The sequence below is a fragment of the Benincasa hispida genome, chromosome 11 (genome assembly GCF_027475165.1).
Source record: "Benincasa hispida cultivar pf3 chromosome 11, pf3_genome.v1.1, whole genome shotgun sequence".
Taxonomy (NCBI): domain Eukaryota; kingdom Viridiplantae; phylum Streptophyta; class Magnoliopsida; order Cucurbitales; family Cucurbitaceae; genus Benincasa; species Benincasa hispida.
In genome coordinates this window covers 44,807,780-44,827,466 of record NC_143488.1, presented here as the reverse complement: position 1 = coordinate 44,827,466, position 19,687 = coordinate 44,807,780, and the positions used below count along the sequence as shown (strand labels likewise).

General features: G+C 30.4%; 1 protein-coding gene across 1 annotated transcript; it reads right to left on the bottom strand.

The window, feature by feature from the left end:
* Positions 1-13,999: 13,999 nt before the first annotated feature.
* On the bottom strand, positions 14,000-16,808 carry LOC120090178 (galactinol synthase 2-like). Its single transcript, XM_039047702.2, has 4 exons — positions 16,360-16,808; positions 15,104-15,427; positions 14,880-15,014; positions 14,000-14,588 (listed from the first exon to the last, which is right to left on the bottom strand). Exons 1-4 carry the CDS (start codon positions 16,687-16,689, stop codon positions 14,364-14,366), a joined length of 1,014 nt encoding a protein of 337 aa, XP_038903630.1. The 5' UTR covers positions 16,690-16,808; the 3' UTR covers positions 14,000-14,363.
* Positions 16,809-19,687: the final 2,879 nt, after the last annotated feature.

The following is a 19,687-nucleotide window of genomic DNA, read 5'->3' as shown; positions in this document are numbered from 1 at the left end:
ATATAAGCAATTTATAAATAACGAAAGAAATGAACTCAACCCATAAATAACTACCATAGTTAGACAATCGTCATTGTAATGATCCCAAATTTCAATGCTAAACTAAGGAACATTACCATATTTTAACCTACAACTAACTTTATAACTCTTATATTTTAAAAAAATTTCAGTAACAAAGGATGCCTAAGAAGTTCCACAACCATAAACCACTCAATAGAAGTCATAAACAACTAATCTTGAAGAGGACAAAAAAAGCTTGCAAAAGAATGGTTTTGTATTATTAAGAGCACAAATAGAGATAAGTGTAGAGTGCAAAATTTAACACCGCTAACTAAGAATTGCTAATCCAGACCAAACTTCACAGGCTAAAACACATCATTAACATGTGATCTTAAGAAAATTAATAGTTACCTTCCCATTGTTCCTCCAGAACTACTTCATGCTTATAAACTGGTTGCCATGTAACTACTTCATGCTTAAGAAAATTCTTGTAGTGTCTCATCCATATAAGTTGCTTTCCATGTTTGACATCAGATACAACTAAAAACGTATGAAGATGAAATTGGAAGTAAACATGAATTTTAAGTTGTTAGAGCAAAAGCCACTCCAAGAACAACTAACATCTTAAAATCCAAACAATCTGTTTTCAATCCCTTGTCTAAATTATACATTCACACCCACAACAAGAGTAACTCAAATTAAGTACAAAAACCTTCTTTTTACTGACTGAACTTGAAGATATTGAAATACAAATATAGCTTAAACTTATAGTTTACTCACCTTTGTGGCAATGAACATCTTTAATTTAATCCATCCCATATTGTCTTCAATGCACAACCATTTTGCTCCAACAGTCAAGGCATTTGAACACCAAGATTGAAATTGGTCCAGTTCCTTGATGACAAGTTGACAAATTAGTTTATTTGCGAAGAAAAAACATCGTAACAAAATATAACATAATACTCCTCCCTAGAGAAAACGAATATAACTTAATATCCAATTATTTAGCAAGGCTCACAAACAAAAATATCAATATCATAACTATGAAGTGAAGGTAGAAGTCGATCACTTTAGACTTAATTGTTAGTTATCTACTAACATTATTCATATTCATAATATAAGAAAAATTCATCTTTAACATTCAAAATAATACGAATGGAAAAAGTCTATAAATTTTTATGCATGTCCAATAAGAATTCATATGAGCAAATAGAGAAGAGTGTGATGTTAGATAATAAGCTTTTAGAAATGAACACATACTCCTACCATATCTTGTATGGTTTCTATAAAAATTAAAAGTGATACTCACAAAAACTCTTTGCTTCAACTCATTCTCCACCATTTAGTTTTGGAGCTTTAACATCCGATAATACTATTTTCAACCAACATTGAAGCCCGAATTTCTTCTAGTGCCATATCATTAGAGTCACTTGAAAACACTTAGAAACTGCGCTTAAAGCTGCAAGCATTCAAAAATGCACTTACCAGGAACAATTTTTATGTGAATCCCTTACTGTTGCAAGAAATCAATCTCCTCCCCACCCCTTCCAAACAATTAAAAAACACATAAACACACCATTAAAAGTATATGGTAAAGGAAGAGATTGAGAGAATATAAATGTGAGGCAACTTCAATCAATATGAACTAAAACTAAACTCGTAGGAGTATAACTGAGGAAGCAAAAGTTTTCTTGAACAGGCACAATTCTCTTAAATCCTTATAATGCCGAAGCATTCTTCCTCTTAACAAATTTACAGCGATCTGTGCAGCAATGATAAAATCCACCAATTCATTAATGGGAGCATCTCCACCTGAAATGCATTATAAGAAATCCTTATGGCAGCATAAATATTTGGCGATAACTTCAACCAAGTTGATTATTCAGAAGTGTACTAACCAAGCTTATCGATCGCAAAATTAACTTCATCAACAGTAAAGTTCATCATTAATAGTCTTTCAATTGCTCGTTCGTTATGTTCTCTCCACCATCCACCACAGATTTGATCCAAATCGAAAGCATGACTTCCTGCAAGCAGAGAAAAATAGGCAAACAACATATAATAAGAATTTAATTACCCCACACAAAGAATTTATGAAATTCAAACTAGGGAGCTATGGAAAGACAATATAATGGAGCTTTGTTCCTATCCAATCAACTTTTGGAAAGTTGATTCTCCAAGCTTCCTCTAGGCATATACCTATATACAAGCATCTGATGTTCGTCTTTGCAACAATATCCAATCAGCTTCACAAGATGGTCGTGCTTAAGTTGCCCTAGAAAAGCGACGAGCCAAGGGAGCAAGCATGGCCTAAGGTTATCATTGAGGAAGCCTTTGTAGATGGGGCCAAAACCACCCTATCCAGGGAAGTTCGAGGAAGAAAAAGTCTGAGAGATAAGCTTCAACTTAGTGAGAGTGAAGGCGTAGATGTCAGATCTGGCGAGAGAGATGGGGAGGTCCTCAGAGAGGGTGGAGTTAGGGTTACTGAAATCACTTTCGAAATCCTTTGGAACGAACTAGGCTTATTATTCATCGCCGCCACTACCTTCATCACCTCTAATGACTACGCCTCCAACTCGTAGCAACTTGAGAAAATGGGTCTCCACTTCATTTTCTTCACCGCCATTTCTATTTCCAAATCGACACACAATTAAAAAGAAAGAAGACAATGAAGAAAACCCACGACCAGACGAGGTTACCAGATCTGCGACCAAAAAACCCACAACCAAATAAGGCTATCAGATCTGCGACCAGACGAAAACCCAAGACCAGACGACCAGACGAACACCCACTACCGACGATATGGCCAGATGAAGGATTGACCAGAGGATCGAGTATCGAGGAAGCCCGCTACCGACGACTAGACGACCAGATGAACAATCAACGATAAGATGAATGATCGACTAGAGCTTTTTCGAGGAAGGAGAGAGGGAGGGTTTTGGGGATGAAGAAGTTTTGTGTGAAAAAAGAGAGAAGGAAGTTTGGGGGTTTGATGGAGAGAGAATTAATTTTATTAAAATGAAAAAATAAACGGATCTTTAATGTCGGTTTTAAACCGACATCGTAGCCTATCTTCAATGTCGGTTTAAAACCGACATTAAAGATCCGTTTTTTTAAAACCGACATTATACATCTGGTTTCACTTTTTTCAACCGATAGTAAAGCCCAAAATTCTTGTAAAGATTGCTTGATATTCCTAGTAAAACGAAGGATGGAATAAAAACTAGATTAGATTTGGTAGAACTGAACATTAGATTAGAGTTAGCCCCTTAAGTAGGAGAAAAAAAAGTCTTTTAACACGAGCTGAGAAATTGAGCTTTTGTAAGGTACTAAAATTAAAGTATCTTAAGGCTATTCATTGAACATTTAAAGTTTAGTGTTGCTCACAGATTTGAAACTTTACAGACTTAAGTCGCATGACCATCATGTTCTTATGCAACAATTATTACCGGTAGCCATTCGTGATATTTTACTCAAACATGTAAGACTTGCAATTACTCGCCTATCCTTCTTCTTTGCAATTACTCGCCTATCCTTCTTCTTTAATGTTATATGTTGCAAGGCGATTGATTCATCTCAGTTAAAGGGTATGCAAGAGGATATCGTTGTCACTTTATGCCTCTTAGAGAAGTATTTTCCACCATCATTCTTCACAATAATGGTACACCTTGTAATGCATCTCGTAAGAGAAGTTGAGTTTTGTGGACCTGTTTATTTGAGGTGGATGTATCCTTTTGAATGATACATGAAAGTGTTGAAAACTTATGTACGAAATAGAAATCGAGCAGAAAGATGTGTTGGAGAAAATTATATTGTCGAAGAGACTATAGTGTTTTGTTCTGAATTCATATTTGGTGTTAATTCTATTAGGCTAAACTCATCAACAAAGAAAGCGAACTCAAACATTGATAGAGCATTGTTAGCTACTTCTTTCATCAGACCGAGTGAGGATGAGTTGGATCAAGCTCATCTTTATGTCATTCATGTTAGCTACGTCGAGTATGTAGATCTTCATCTTATTCTTGTTGTAGGTTACTTGATTATTCAATAATCTACTAACTTTTTCATTTATAATAGGTAACATATGGATATTTTGTCTAAGCTCAATTCTGGTAAAAATAAAAGTAGAAAGTAGCTTCAAAAAGAGCATAATCGTACATTCAGTCGGTGGTTGTCTACACGGGTAATCTCTAGAGACCTACTATTTGATGTATAATTAAATGTTAACTACTAAAATATTATAAAATATATCGTAGGTTGCACTAGCTCTCGAAGTTCCCAAAAATTCCATATCGCCTTCTTTGAGATGGATAGCTAATGGACCTTGTCCAACTGTGGCAAAATATTCTGGTTTCGTGGTCAATGGTTACTACTATCACACAAAGAATCACGATGATGTTAGGAGGGTTCAAAATAGTGGAGTTAGTATAATGGCTACCATAATGCAAGTCTCTAGTGCTAAGGACAAAAGCCCTGTCATGTCAAATATGACCTTTTATGGTGTAATACAAGAAATATGAGAGTTTGATTATCATGGATTATCATTTATTTTATTCAAATATAATTGAGTTGAGAATAGAACTGGAGTCAAAACTGACGAGTTTGGGTTTACTATTGTGGACCTCAATCGTATTGGACATAAATCAGACCCATTTATTTTAGCCTCCCAAGCAAAACAAGCGTTCTATGTAAAAGACCCCGCAAATTTGGGTTGGTCAATTGTTTTAACATCTCCACGATGAATAATTGATGATGATTTTTATGAAGATGAAATAGGAGATATGCTACAAGAGTGTGGTTATGGAGGTATGCAAAGAATGCCCAATGTTGATATATCTATTGAGATTGATGATACAACATCCACATACATTAGAAATGATTGTGAGGGTAGATGAATTGATAAATAATGTATTAAACATGGTATGTCATTTATTATGATTATATGTATTTAAATATTAAGATTATATGTTTTTTGTGTGAGTAATGTTTTTTTTTCTTTTTTCTTTTTTTTTTTTTTTTTTTTTGCAAATTGACATGAAAAATTCAACAAGTAGCAGCAAGGATGATAGAAATATGATCACATAAAAACATAGCAGAATAAGTATTCCACATGGCTCAACTACAATGTCTGAGTTGGCACAAATAAGAACATCTGGGCAACGGTTGACCATTGATTATAATGAACATGGACAACCGATTGGATTTGGAGTAAAGAAGATGCAAAGTTATATAGGAGTTTGTGTTCGACAACAAATGTCTATAACGTATAATTCTTGGAAAAAAGTTCCAAACAATTTAAAAGACAAACTTTTTTATTGTGTATCGATATGTTTTCTAAAATTTTAATTCTTGTGCACAGTAGTTTATTAGTTTATTGTTTAACTACTTTTCTCATTGTGCAAATGTCGTTCGATGTGAACTTTAAGTCCAAACATTTTATACTCTGTAGGATTGTATCAGCAACAACGGAAGCATAAGAATCCTCTAAGCATTCAAATTCACTAATTTTGGCAAAATATAAAGCATGCTCTTGCAGAAAAACAAGTGAGTTTCAAGACATACCTCTTGTAAAACTTCTTCAAAGCTCCTTCTCCGGCTACTATCTTCTCCAAGTCTTGTTATAAACTACCTCAAGATCTTCTCCACTATTCTCTTGGTGCTCTAGATTGAATTGTGGGACTCAAAACAAACTTGAATCAATGGAAGAAGGACAAATGTTCACTGTATAAAACTTGCTGAAGAACTCTTTCTTCAAATCAAATTTTCTCTCAAAATCTTTATAGATTGCATCACCGATTTTCACTCCAATCTCTTCATTATATTACAGATCAACATGCAAAGGAGAGACTTGCATGAGTTGTAGCTCATGCTTGGAGAAGACAAGGCCAAGAAGATGCATTATGTTTGAGCTACTTCAAAGATGGATAATGGAAAATCTTCATTTTCTATTTAAGTGTTTTGTTTTCTAATTTTCAAATTTTATCTCAAAAATCAAAATTTTATTTTATTAAATCTATTTTGATTTTAAAATTGAAAATTTTAATTAATTTCATAAATTAATTATTAAATAGAACTTCATTAATTTAATATCAAATATTAAATTAATTTTAACACATATCCATCTTATAAATCATATTTAAATATATAAATTCTCCTATTTCGTTCAATTCTCAAATAAACATGTAATTATATCTCATATAATTATTAATTCCCTTAATTCTAATTTGAACGATTCAAATGAACTTATCATGTTATTCTAGAGCTAGTCCATTACGAGCTAGTAGGGAGACCTCGCGGACCTACAGATCATGGGCTCCAACGATCAGAGATTAATTAGCTAAATTCATTAGACCAGATTAATCCCCATTCGTTAACTAATTGGTCACTCCACTAAAGCCCATAGTTGCACTCCCCTCACTGTAGATATATATTATGTCCACATGATTTAACCATAATCAGCAAGTCGACCCTTCACAGGTTGTTCACAATAACGGTTGGGCCAAACTGTTTTACCCCCGAGATTACGTCTTATTCCTCAAGTCTCTACTGATCCTCTAATGAACAACTGGTTTGTGATCCAATTACTAAAACAAACTCTTTCAGCCTAGTGAGAGGGTGGGGCCCTTGTTTAAGACCTGGATTCAGTACTTGAGAGAACAACCTTTCTTCTATCTCTAAATTGGGTAGGTGTGAACTCTGTCTTGCACCCTATGTCCCTAGCTATCTATCCAGTCTTACCCTTGAAATGGGAGTCTTAATAAGCCGGTACTATTGAGCTAACCCTCACCTATGCAACTCTAAGGGAAATCCCGAATAAACAGGAATTCATAGTTAACTCAGGATTAAGATCGAGTTACCTAGGTCATCAAGGTGAAATAGTTAGTCTTAAACAATAAACAACGTTATAAAGTAAGAATGACTTATTTCTTGGTCCTGATCTTATGCAAACTCATTGCATAGGACACTCTCACTCCTCATGTCATAATTTGTACGAATTAAGATCACATCGTATGTAGCACTTTACAACTCTTTGTAACAACTATAGAGTAGGTCGCATCCATTGGTGTTACCAGAATAAGGCACCCAACCTTATTCATATACCAAGATCATTTTGACTATTTACTCGAACATGATTCACTCTTATGTCTCCTTATAAAGTTCAAGTACTCATACAATAGTCACGGGTACTAGTTTATTGGATTTAGACTTTCATAAAATTTATGAAATCAATAACAAGTATATTGATTATAGAATATGTTTATTATTTTACAAACTGCGAATTTTTAGGACATAAAATCCAACATACTCATGTCTGCATCTAGGAAGTTTTGGACTTTCAAGACAACATTGACTTAAAAGTTCATACTTCCATTTAAGGTAGAACTCTTGGTCTTACAATTTCCTCCCCCAACAATATTCTCATATAGAGCAAGATCAGTGGACATCGTTTGTCAATGAACGATTGAGTGAAGAATGGGATGTAAGCCATTCACAATAAATTAAATGTCAACATTATCATTATTTTGATAGGTAGCTTCAACTAGATTTGTTGTACAGGAAATCAGTCGTCTTCAAAAAGAAAGACGTGCGAAATGTGTATATAATTATCACATTTCTCGGAAGGGTTATGCGAATCTTGCCCAAAAATTAGAAAGTTTTTCGAGTTAAATTAAATCTTGTATTCAAATATGTTTATGCTAATTAAATATGTATGTTCATGTAGAACCTATCGATTGATCCTTCTTATCGGGTGACTTTATGGAAAGAAGAAAGAAAATGAAAAAATAATGAATACTTCATGAAGCTACTCAAGAATGTGCCAATCGGATTGTAAGTTTATATTGTGCAAAGTTTAAGATGACATATATATAATGTTTGGAACTTGTGATAATATAGATATTATGTGAAAATTGTAATATATTTTATAGGATAAATTGGTTGAAGTCTATGAAGGTGAAGATGTTCTGACCAAAGCATTGGGTACAAAGGAATATGGGGGACGTGTTAGAGGAATGAGTGATTTTGTTTCCCATTCCCAATATTTCAAATTAGTAAAACCAAAGTCCTCAATGAGCCTAGAAATTGAAGGTGGCTCTAATGAAAAAAATGTTCAACATGGTAAAGTGTCAAGAGAAAGAACTCACAGCAGACAATCTCATCAGTCCAAATCATCTATTGGAAGTGTCGCACTTAGTACATCTGAAGAAGAAGATACTGAGAAGATGCCTAAAGAAGATTTGGAGGTAATTTATTTGTTATGACTTTTAAATTTTAATCATATTGTATGTGCTTAACCATGCATGACATAAGTTCTTTTAAATTTGTTAAGAGAACACCATGCCACTTGGCTAAAGAAACTGTAGATAATATTGTTGCAGTAGCCACAACATTTGATGATGATGTGTCATGCTTAACTGTTAAAGTTCTTATTGACATTGTCATTGGAGAAGATTTGCCTATACCAATTCCTGCGAAGGGTAAAATAGAGTCCTTAAATCAAGCAATGGGCAACTTCGTAAAATGGCCTCGTGAACTTGTAGTTATGGTTGATGAGAAAAATTTATGTCTCTTTTTCAGTATATGAGTTTGGTTATTTATTATTTTTCCTACTTTGAATTTTTGTAACTTTTGTTATGGTAGGACCATTCAACAATGAAGAGCTTCAGCTAGTCCTCCAAATATACTGACGTCAATGGTACCATCAAACTCTTGAACGGACATGCCATGCATAACATGAACGATGTAGACATGATCCATATCACTTTGGACGAGCATATATTTGGAAGAGACAAATTTATTTATTAGGCCATGATGATCTGATCCAATATTGTAATATGGTTGAAATAGACTACATGTGTATTTTGACATACATTGCGTAAGTATTACTCATCTAAATTCACTCATGTATACTTTGTTTCATGTTTAAATAATAACATTTACTTTGTTTAGGTATCTTTGGGATGAATGTGGTCGTGATATTACGAAGAAGTTTTTTATAATTGATCAAGCAAGAATATCGCCACACGTGAAGCCTCAAGATAATCGATCCAGAAATTTAGCCAATCAACTAGAATTGGCTAATTTAAACCAATTAGTCCTTATTCCATATAACACAGGGTAAGTAAATACAAGTTCTTAAGTTACTTTTAATTTGCATTATACACATACTAATATTTCAAAATTATTGCTTATTATAGTTATTATTGGATATTGATTGTAATCAATCTACAAGAAAATTGTGTTTATGTTTTGGAATCTTTTCGACGTAAAGTTCAAGAGGATTTTCATGGAATTATAAATATGTAAGTGTAATTGAACTTTCTTAGCTCGTAATGTGCCATGCAATTTTTTTGTTATACTTTTTAATAAAAAAAACAATGACGGACATTTCCTGATCCAACGAGACATATAATGTCGTTTTTAACTTCTTGACCAAAAAAATGAATTCGGCAACGGAATTTTTTAAAAAAATGGACAATAATTGGTAAAACGGACAAATTACGGCTTCAATGTTGGTTTAGAGGGTTTCATTTGATTCTTGGTCTTCAGTTGCAACCGACATTAGAGGGTTTTAATGTCGGTTGAAAATTTCATTGAAGCCCTTTAATGTCGATTGCAACCAACATTGAAGACTGAATTATTAAAGCCCTTTAATGTCCGTTAAACCGACATTAAAGGTCTTTAATAACACTCTCTTTAATGTCGGTTTAAAACCAACATTAAAGCCCAAAATTCTTCTAGTGGTTGCATCGTCGGTCCAACCTTTTGCAACAGACCAATAAGTTTGGTAGAAGATGTCCATGAGACTTAAATAAGTGTCATCATCCCTTATCTTGAAAAATATTACTCAATATTTGTTAGTAATATAATATAGGTAACTATGGATAAAGTATAGTATCATACCTTTTCAGCTCGATGAGATAAAAATGATTCTGTTCCAACACAATGATTGAAGAGAAGTTTACTTCTACAATTTTTTGTTTTTCTGACTTTTCCTACATTAGAATATATTTATAAAAAACTTGTTTACTTATGTATTAAAAATAAATTAACATTTACATTCGATGATGGAGACTCCCATATATTAACAAAAAGTGTCATTCTTCAATTGTAACTCCTTTATACATTTCTTGAGGAGCTCGCTCTGGATCGCCAATTTTCTATAATACTGGTATAATCTCACTCTTGGTCTTCAAATCGATTACCAATCATATATTTAAAATATAGATCTGATTGAATAAGATATGAACATTGAGTTTATTAAACTTTATTACAGGAATCCTTTTCGTTTATTGCCCTTTTAAATTTGTTATCATATTCGATAAGAACAAGAAACGAAATTATACATAGATGATTTGAGTTTCATTTCCTCATGAGGAATAATTTATATTGTTTTGAGAAAAGAGAGCAAAAAAAATAACGTCCTGGTTAAGAGTCAACAAATCAAGGATACACAAGAAACGTCAACAATAAGAATTAATACACAAATTTACATAGTTGACTAATAGTGTGTTAGTTATATCTATGTGGTAGGGAGAACAAATTTATTAGAGGAAAAATATTAGAATACAAAACAAAGGTGTCTCTAAGGTTAAAAGGTTTACATATCACACTTCTTTAAACTCTAAGATCAAAATCGTAAATAATGCAAAGATGATAAATACATAAATAATTTAGGTTTCAACATAGTATTGAATTTTCATTGACATGTCGATATTTCCATTAATATTTTCACATTTCCATGGGTTCAACGTCGACATGAGGGGTGAATTGATATTTTCGTTGTATCGTATAAAAATCCATAAACATAAAATAATAATAATAATAATAATAAAATAAACAACACAATGTCACTAATGTAAATATAATATAAATAATGGACATTTAATCACAACAAATTTATGTACTGCTTTAAATTTATCTTTATTTATTTATTTATTATAATTTTTCTTGAGATATCTATTCAAATCGATATTTTTATTAAAATTTTCGTAAATTTAAGACTTCGATATTTTTGTTGAAATCAATATTTTAAACTTTAGGTGTTAGGGACATTGCTTGCAAATACTACCTAAGGTATGCCGTTCCTAAATTCTACCCAGGATATGTCGTTTCTAAATTTCAACTCGTTAACCGATCAACAAAAACCCTATACTTGATCGTTTGAGAGGTTAGATATCAGATTCAAGCAACACACTTGTGAAATAAGTTAATTAGAAAAGAGTGACAAAGTTGATTTTCGTGCATGTAATTTTGATTGAAAAAGAATGATAATATAAAAGCAAAAGAAGAAAAGAAAGAGAGTGCTAGAAAAGAAAAGAACAACCAAAATGAACTAGACAATCTTAGAGGCACAAAAAGACAAATGGAACCACTACATCGTGACTATTATTTAGGCATCGTTAGATCATTAGTTAAATTATAAAATATATCTTTAAACTTTACACTTAAGTCAAAAATATTCAAAAATATCCTTAAACTTTCAAATAGATTTCGAAAAATACCCTTAAACTTTTAAATAGAGTTCAAAAAATACTCTTACTATAATTTTAGATGGAAACCGTTAAAGTTCTATTTAAAAAATACTCCTGAACTTTCAAAATGTTTCAAAAATACGCGTAACTTAATGAAAGTTCAAAAATACCTTCACGATTACTATTTGAACAAAAATCGTTAATTCTTCGTGACAAAGATTGACTTTAAAAATTAAAATAAAATGTTCTTACTAATCAATTTGTTTGAAGTTTTCTTAAGTTCGAAAAGAACCAATTTCAAAATACATTATATAGATATCCTTATTTTCTTAATATAGGTACTCTCATATTTCTCTTAATTTTCCAGTTCTTAGCTTACGAAAAAATTTTCAACAACCAAAATAAAAACAAAAAATTTAAGTTAAATCATAAAATACTACAAAATTTCACAAAATTTCAAAATCAAAATTTCCAATAGAAACATACCAAAACGATAAATAAACAAATAAAAAAGTATTTAACTATTTATCGTACATATAGGTACTCTCATATTTCTCTTAATTTTTCAATTTTTAGCTTACACCAATTTTTCCAACAACCAAAATATACCAAAACACTGCGATGTGAAAAATCTCCTCACAAAGCGTTTTAGAAAGCAAATTGGAAGGAGTGCCTCTTCATACACGTATATCGAATGGAGAGTGTTGCGGTGCCGCGAAGCAACACTACAACGTTTACCTAGCAGACTATCTCTGTGAATGAAATAGGGCACATGCATCATAGCGCTTGTACAATATCGTACCTCTCGTTACTTGATTTCACCGTTCTGCCTCCATTGCTTGCTAATTACTCCACTTAAGCCCAAATTGTATTCAAAACGTCCCGACAACATTTTTTGCTCAATAACCTATCTAAGAACTAAAATAAATATTAAATCCCTAAAAACCAACACGACTTAGACTATACTTTTTTAATTGACTATTTATCGTTTTCGCATGTTTCAAGAGAAGATTTTGATTTTCGAATTTTGTGAAATTTTTTGGTATTTTATATTTTAACTAAAATTTTGATTTTTTTATTGTTGAAAAAATTGATAAAATAAGAAAAATATGAGAATACCTATATGGAAAAAATGAAGATATCTATATAATTTATTTTAAAATTGGTTCTTTTCAAACTTAAGAAAAATTCAAACAAATTGATCCGTAAAAGCATTTTTTAAATTTTTTATAAAATTTTTAAGATCATTTTTATCATGAGAAATTAATAATTTTTGTTCAAATATTAACGATGGAGGTATTTTTGAAATTTTATTAAGTTAGATATTTTTCTAAAATGTTTTAAAAGTTCAATGATATTTTTTAAATAAAATTTTAATGATTTCCATTCAAACTAACCGCAAAGATATTTTTCAAATTCTTTTAAAAGTAAAAAATATTTTTAAAACTTGTAAAACTCCAAAAATATTTTTGACACAAAATATAAAATTCAGAAGCATTTTTTTATAATTCAATCTTAAACGACTATATATATTATTTCCTGGCTATTTACTCTTAAATTTTTTTTTTTTATTTATTAAAAATTACTTTTAATCTTTATACTTTTATAATAATAATAAGATTAAATTATTATTTTCATAATAAAAATTTAGAGACAAAAATATCTTTTAATCAATTCATTAACATAAATACCCATAAAGACTGATTACCGAATGAAACATCAACTTTTATTATACTTATAAACATCATTCCACTTTGCTTATTATGTTATCTACCTTTTAATAACTAAGCAAAATTTTAAAACCCAAAACAGTAGTTTTCAAAAACATATTTTTAATTTTTAAGAATTTAAGCATTTAAAAAAAATAAAAAAGCATAATATAAAATTTAAGAGAGAGAACAGAACATGAATTAAGAACATTAAATTAGAAAGAGAGAAAAATATACAAACCCCCTTAAGTGACTTAAGACAGAAAGAAAGAAAATAGATTTAACTTACCAGCTCACATAATATTTATAATAAAAATATAATTCTTCCACCCACAATTTAATTTGAAAAAATAATCCTAAAACAAAAGAATAGAAATAATATTTAAATACATTTTAAAATAAAAAAAATTCGATGATCCGAAAAAACCGATTAATCCAACCCAATTCAAGATTATAATTCATTTTAAATAAAAATTTTATAAATTAGATTAATTCATAAAATCAACTAATATAACACAAACTAACTCGAACCAACCGAATTTATTATTAAATTCAACAAATATTTTTTATTATTTATAATATAATTATTTATATATATTAATTTTAATTTATATTTTTCTTCTTTAGAAGAAAATTTTAATATTTTATGATTGAATTAGATTCATTTTCTAATACAAAATATTTGGATTGAAAAAATTTCACCCAAATAATTAGATTTAATATAAAAAAATCTTTCAACCCAACCCAAACTTAATCAAACTTAACCCAACCCAAACTTAATCAATGGATGAAATGATTTAATAAAATACACAAACATAAATATTACCCAAAATATATTAAATATTTTCTGAACGTCGTTAACAAAAGTACTGCATTTGACATTAAGTCAAATAAAATAAAAAAGAAAAACGCTCAAACGTGTCTTAGTATTTATATATTTAGAACATCACGAAAGCTTTCAACTCCCGAATATTTCCAAATTCCGGGAAGCATACTTACACATCCCGAAAAAAACCTCAAAAAAAGGCCCAAAAAAACAAAGCCATTAGAAAAAAAATAAATAAAACAACTAATTATTATTATCATCATCATATCATATTATATACTTCTTTAGAGTATCACTTCCGACTCTTTTTTGCCAAACCAGAGTTTGTCAGCTTCAGATTCAACTCCTCCGCCGTCAAGCAGCGGAGGGCGCCGTGACGAAGTGAACGGGTCCGGCCTCGGAGAGAGCAGAGATGAAGGGCTGCATGTCGATGGCATCTCCGTCCGCCGTGGATGGCGGAGGCTGCTTGTAGTCCAAAGAGGGATCGTTGTAGATGTCCCACCATTTGTTGACCAGCATTTTTATGTCTTCTCTTTGCATATTCTCCTCCTTCCCCGTGTACCTCCATGGCTTTGATCCCTACTTTTCATCAACAACTAAAGTGAACCACCATTCTTCTAACATTTCATGCCACTAAATTCTCCTTTTAACTTATTAAACATTTACAAATGGTTTAATTAAGCACCTAATTAAAAAGATTATTCTTAGTTCTTTCTAGTTCAAACTTCAAATTTATAGGTCAATTCAAACTCTATGGTAGTCGAACACTTTTTAGTTTTATAAGGGAACATTCACCTACAACAATTGACAATAATTTCATAACAACTAAACCTTAAAAATATAAAATTCAAATGAAATATCAACACTTACCGCAGCACAATAATGAACAACTTTGACGCGATTTAGATCGACATTCTCCGGGTGACGCCAGAGCATGGCTAATACCAAGTTGAAATCCAAGGAAATAGGCTTGTAAACATCTCTAAAGTACATATTCAAGAAGTCCTGAAAAAACAAAAATACATTCACAAACCTAAATCACGGCTAAACTCAAAAGCTTAAATTAACTACACGACAACAATGAGCAAAATTACCTGCTCGGCAAAGGGGGTGGGAGTGGTGACTCTGAGAGTGTTCATTAGATCATGATACACGGCAACACTCGGCTCGAAAACGAACATACCAGCATTGAAGTAGAGCGGGGGAGAGGGGTGACCGAAATCGTCGGGCCACTGGACCTTGTCGGGACATTGCTGGCAATAACCAATCTGATACTGGGGAGTGTGGCTCCATGTCTTCTCACAGAAGCAGTCCATTACGGCGTAGAAATGGCCGTTTGGTAAATCGAATAATTCGTCTACATTGTCGTAAACTTGAATGTCTCCATCTAGATACACCATTTTACTGTACTCTACGAACTGTGTTGGAATAAAACGACCGCGTTTAGTTACACATGAAAACGACACATGATATTATGGAAAAAGAAAAACTGCGTTTCTGATTCCTTGGGAAGCGCTTTTTAAACTTTTTCTTTGACTTCATAATTGTTTGAAGATTCTTTTAACTGTTCAAAAACTCCAAAAATAAATCATGATTGAAAAAAAAATTAACCGCAAACATCTACCTTGCATTCAATTAAATTTCGTATAATTATTATTAAATTAACTAATAATTTTAATTTAAGTTTGCATTTTTTTTCTAATTTTCTTTTTAGTTTTTATATTTTTTTTAGAAACGTAACAAAACAAATTATAGTCTCTCTAAACTTATTTTTAAAACCAAAAATACAAACAAATGATTATAAGACTCTAAATGCTGTGATAGATTCCTCTATAACGATTTGGAAAAAAAAACCCTACATACACCGTATAAAAATATGTCATGTGATAAAAAAAATAAAAAGAAATATATGAATTTAGGTGCAACCTATATTTTATAAGTTGGATTTCAGAGTGATCGATAAATCGATCATTAGATATTCATTCGTACAATTTATTTTTTTAAAAAAATTAACTCGGGAATCTATTCTGACATAGAATTAAGAAAATTTAAGCTCACAGTCATAATATCATACTACACAAACATTTCCTTATGTCACGAATTAATTTTTAAAATTTTCAGATGGGCTAGAGAGAATTAATTAGTAGATTAAAATTTTGACATTTCTAAAATTCATGGATTTATAAGAAACAAATTGTAATTCAAAATTTTATTAGATAATAATAAAATCTTGTAATTTAACATTATTAGTACTACTATTATTTTGTGTAAATGCAAAAAAACAAAATGAAAAAAATGAAAGGCATATAAAAAGAGAAATAGAGGGAGAGAAAAAAAAGTGGAAACAAACCTCCCAGATACGGAGCTTAGAATAATTGATAACATAATAAGCCATAGCGAACCGGGTCTCGTTCTCGGGCGGGTAAACCGGTTCAATCTCTTTAACAATGCATCCCTGAGACTCCAGAATTCGCCGGTGGTCCTCAGGGACGTCCGGTAACACGGCGGCGACCAGTGGGTACGCCGATTTCACCTTCCGGAGGCCCTTGGCCAGTCCGACGACGCCCTTCACGTAGTCGCCGTCGCCGGCCAAGAATGTCACATACGCTCGTCGTGGAAGCCGCCGTCCTCCGGGCGGCTTCACCGGAGTTCCGGCAGTGTGGACAAGTTCCGGCGCCATTTTGGAAGGAGCTTAAAGAGAGAAATGTGAGAGGAGAGAGAAGAAAAAGAGAGAGCGCGGTGGTTGGGCGTTTTTGGCGGTGGTGGAAAGCGGTGGTTGGGAGCGGGATTAAATAAGCGTCCCATGAAGGGAGATTTAAAGGGAAAAATAAGGAGGAAGATGGGTTGGATGATTACACGTGGATTGAGGAGGTGATCCAACGGTGAAGAGGAGAAGTCAGTGAAGATTCGGGAAGACGCCAGTGGGAGCAGTGGCCAGGAAGACACTAGAAAGTAGAGAGTAGAATCTGGACTTTGGGTAAAATAAGATTTAAAGTTTTCAATTTCATTTGGGGTAGATTTATTTTTAAATATATTTTTGATATTTCTATTATATAAAAAAAAATGCAAACAACAAAAATAGATATCAAAATATCACTAATATTAAATATAATTATAAATAATAAATTTATTTATTTATTTAAAATTTATAAAATATTTTATCTTGTTAGAAATATCAATCGAAATTCACATTTTAAACCTATAAGTTGGGTTTGTGATTATTTGGTTTTTATTTTAAGTTTTTAAATATTTCTTTTTCCATTTTTCTAAAATTAAGTTGATTGTTTAAAATATTGGTAACAAAAATACATACCAAAGCAACAAATTTAGACATGAAATAGATATTTATATGTTTAATTTTCAAAAACCAAATAACAAATTATTACCAAACGAAATCTCAGTTTATTTGTAATAATTTAGCCTTAAAATTTTAGCATATAATATTATTGTCTCTATACTTTTAAAATTATTATTACAGTTTAGTCACTATTGTGAAAAATCTCATCAAAATTAATTGTCAAATTTGATTATATAATGATTTAGTTCTTATAATTTATAAATAAATTTGATCCAAAACCAATTTATCATATAATATACATAAGAAATTTCATTTAAGTTTAATTAAATAATATTATACACGGTAGAAACTATTAATCCTTACAAACGGTAAAGCACAAAGATATAATTTAAATTATTATAAACTAATTAATTTATATAGACTTAAAGGTTGTTTTTAAATATAGAAAAATAAACCAACATATTTATAAGATATAGCAAAATTTTAGAATTATCGATGATAGATGCTGATATAGACTTAAAGGTTGTTTTTAAATATAGAAAAATAAACCAACATATTTACAAGATATAGCAAAATTTTAGAATTATCGATGATAGATGCTGATATAGACTTAAAGGTTGTTTTTAAATATAGAAAAATAAATCAACATATTTACAAGATATAGCAAAATTTTAGAATTATCGATGATAGATGCTAATAGATACTGAGACTTCTATCTATCAATATTATTGATAGACTATCAGCATCTATCATAGCTATATTTTGTAAACATTTTCAAAAGTTTTACCATTTGAAATAATTTTCCTAAACTTAATTGTTATTTAATAAATTTCAGAGATCAAGAGCAAATTTTTAACCAAACTAAATTTTATTTTAGTATTTTAACTTAAATATGAACTATTATATGTTGGTTCTTCAAATTTTTACATATTTATTGTGGTCTTTAAACTATTTAGAACTAAATCATGATCCTATTGTAAATTTTAATTATTACAAATTTTAAATATGCGTACTGTATAATAAAATAAAATGGTTGCATGAGTTTTTTTTTTTTTTAAAAAAAAAAAGGAAAAGCAGACTAATTAAATGTGGTTTATACATAACAAAATATTTTCCTTTTGTCTAAAAATATAACAAAAAGCATCAAGTTTAGGATTTTGTGACCAAAATGGTAAATGTTTAAGCGGTGAATTTCTTAAAGGGGAACAAAGAGAATAAAAGATTACTAATTGATGGATTTATTTTAAAGTAAGAAAAAGAAATTAAAGAAAAAGTAACTGTCAAACAAGCTCTTTAACTAAAATGATTCCTAAATCATATAATAATACCAAATTAAAATTACTTTTTTTCTTTTAGAATAATTAAAACAACTTTTACCAGTCAGTGGTTGATTGATTAGTCAAGATTGTGTTTGGAAATTTCTTTTTACAGTACAAATGTTACATAACCAACCAATTTCAAAGATGATATATGATAATGATAATGATAGATGTCAATGATTTGATAGTCATTTTGTGACTTAAATCTCTAAATTAATTTTCCTTTTTGTTTTTTTTGAAAATACTTTAGAATATTTATTTTAGTTTTGTTTAGTTTGAAAACAAAGTTTGAGGTTTCAAATATATATATTGACCAATTATATTTATTTTAATTTTTTGTTTTAAATTTTCAACTGAACTTTTATATTTTCTTTACCTTCGAATCATAAATTATTTAGATATTTCTTATTCTTATTGGAGTGGAAATGACATTACATAAAATTGAATATAATAATTTTTGTTTCTCCTATCGTGTTAAATCTCCCGTCAACATCTAAAACCATATAATAGTACATAGAATTTGTCATTATATATATATCATCTCTATTCATTGTATGTCTTAACGTTAACATTTTAAAATGTTGTGAAGTTCATGTAATAAAATAAAATATCAATGAATGACATCTAAAACTATCAATAGAAAAAATACGTACTATTGTAATATTAAAAATTCTCTAATTACCCATAAAACAGTTGAAGCTTGGAAATAAAAAAAAAAAATGTATGATAATAAGATTATTGTTGGGAATCAAATATTATCATGTTTGGTTATATGCATGAAAATGATTTTTTTTAGAAATAAATGTTGTTTAAATACTTCTATTTTGGGATCAATCTTAAAAATAATATTTTGATACATTGTTTAACGAATCAATCAAAATTAATTTTAATGAGTAGATACAAATTAATTTATTTCAAATGTTGGATTTTTTTTTTGGGGGGTCTATTTTACTAAATCTTAAAAATAGTCATCGTTAATTTAATTTATTTTTAAAAATAGTCACTATAAATCTTCTTCACATAGTGTCGTTTCTCATATATAGATTATTATTATTAATAAT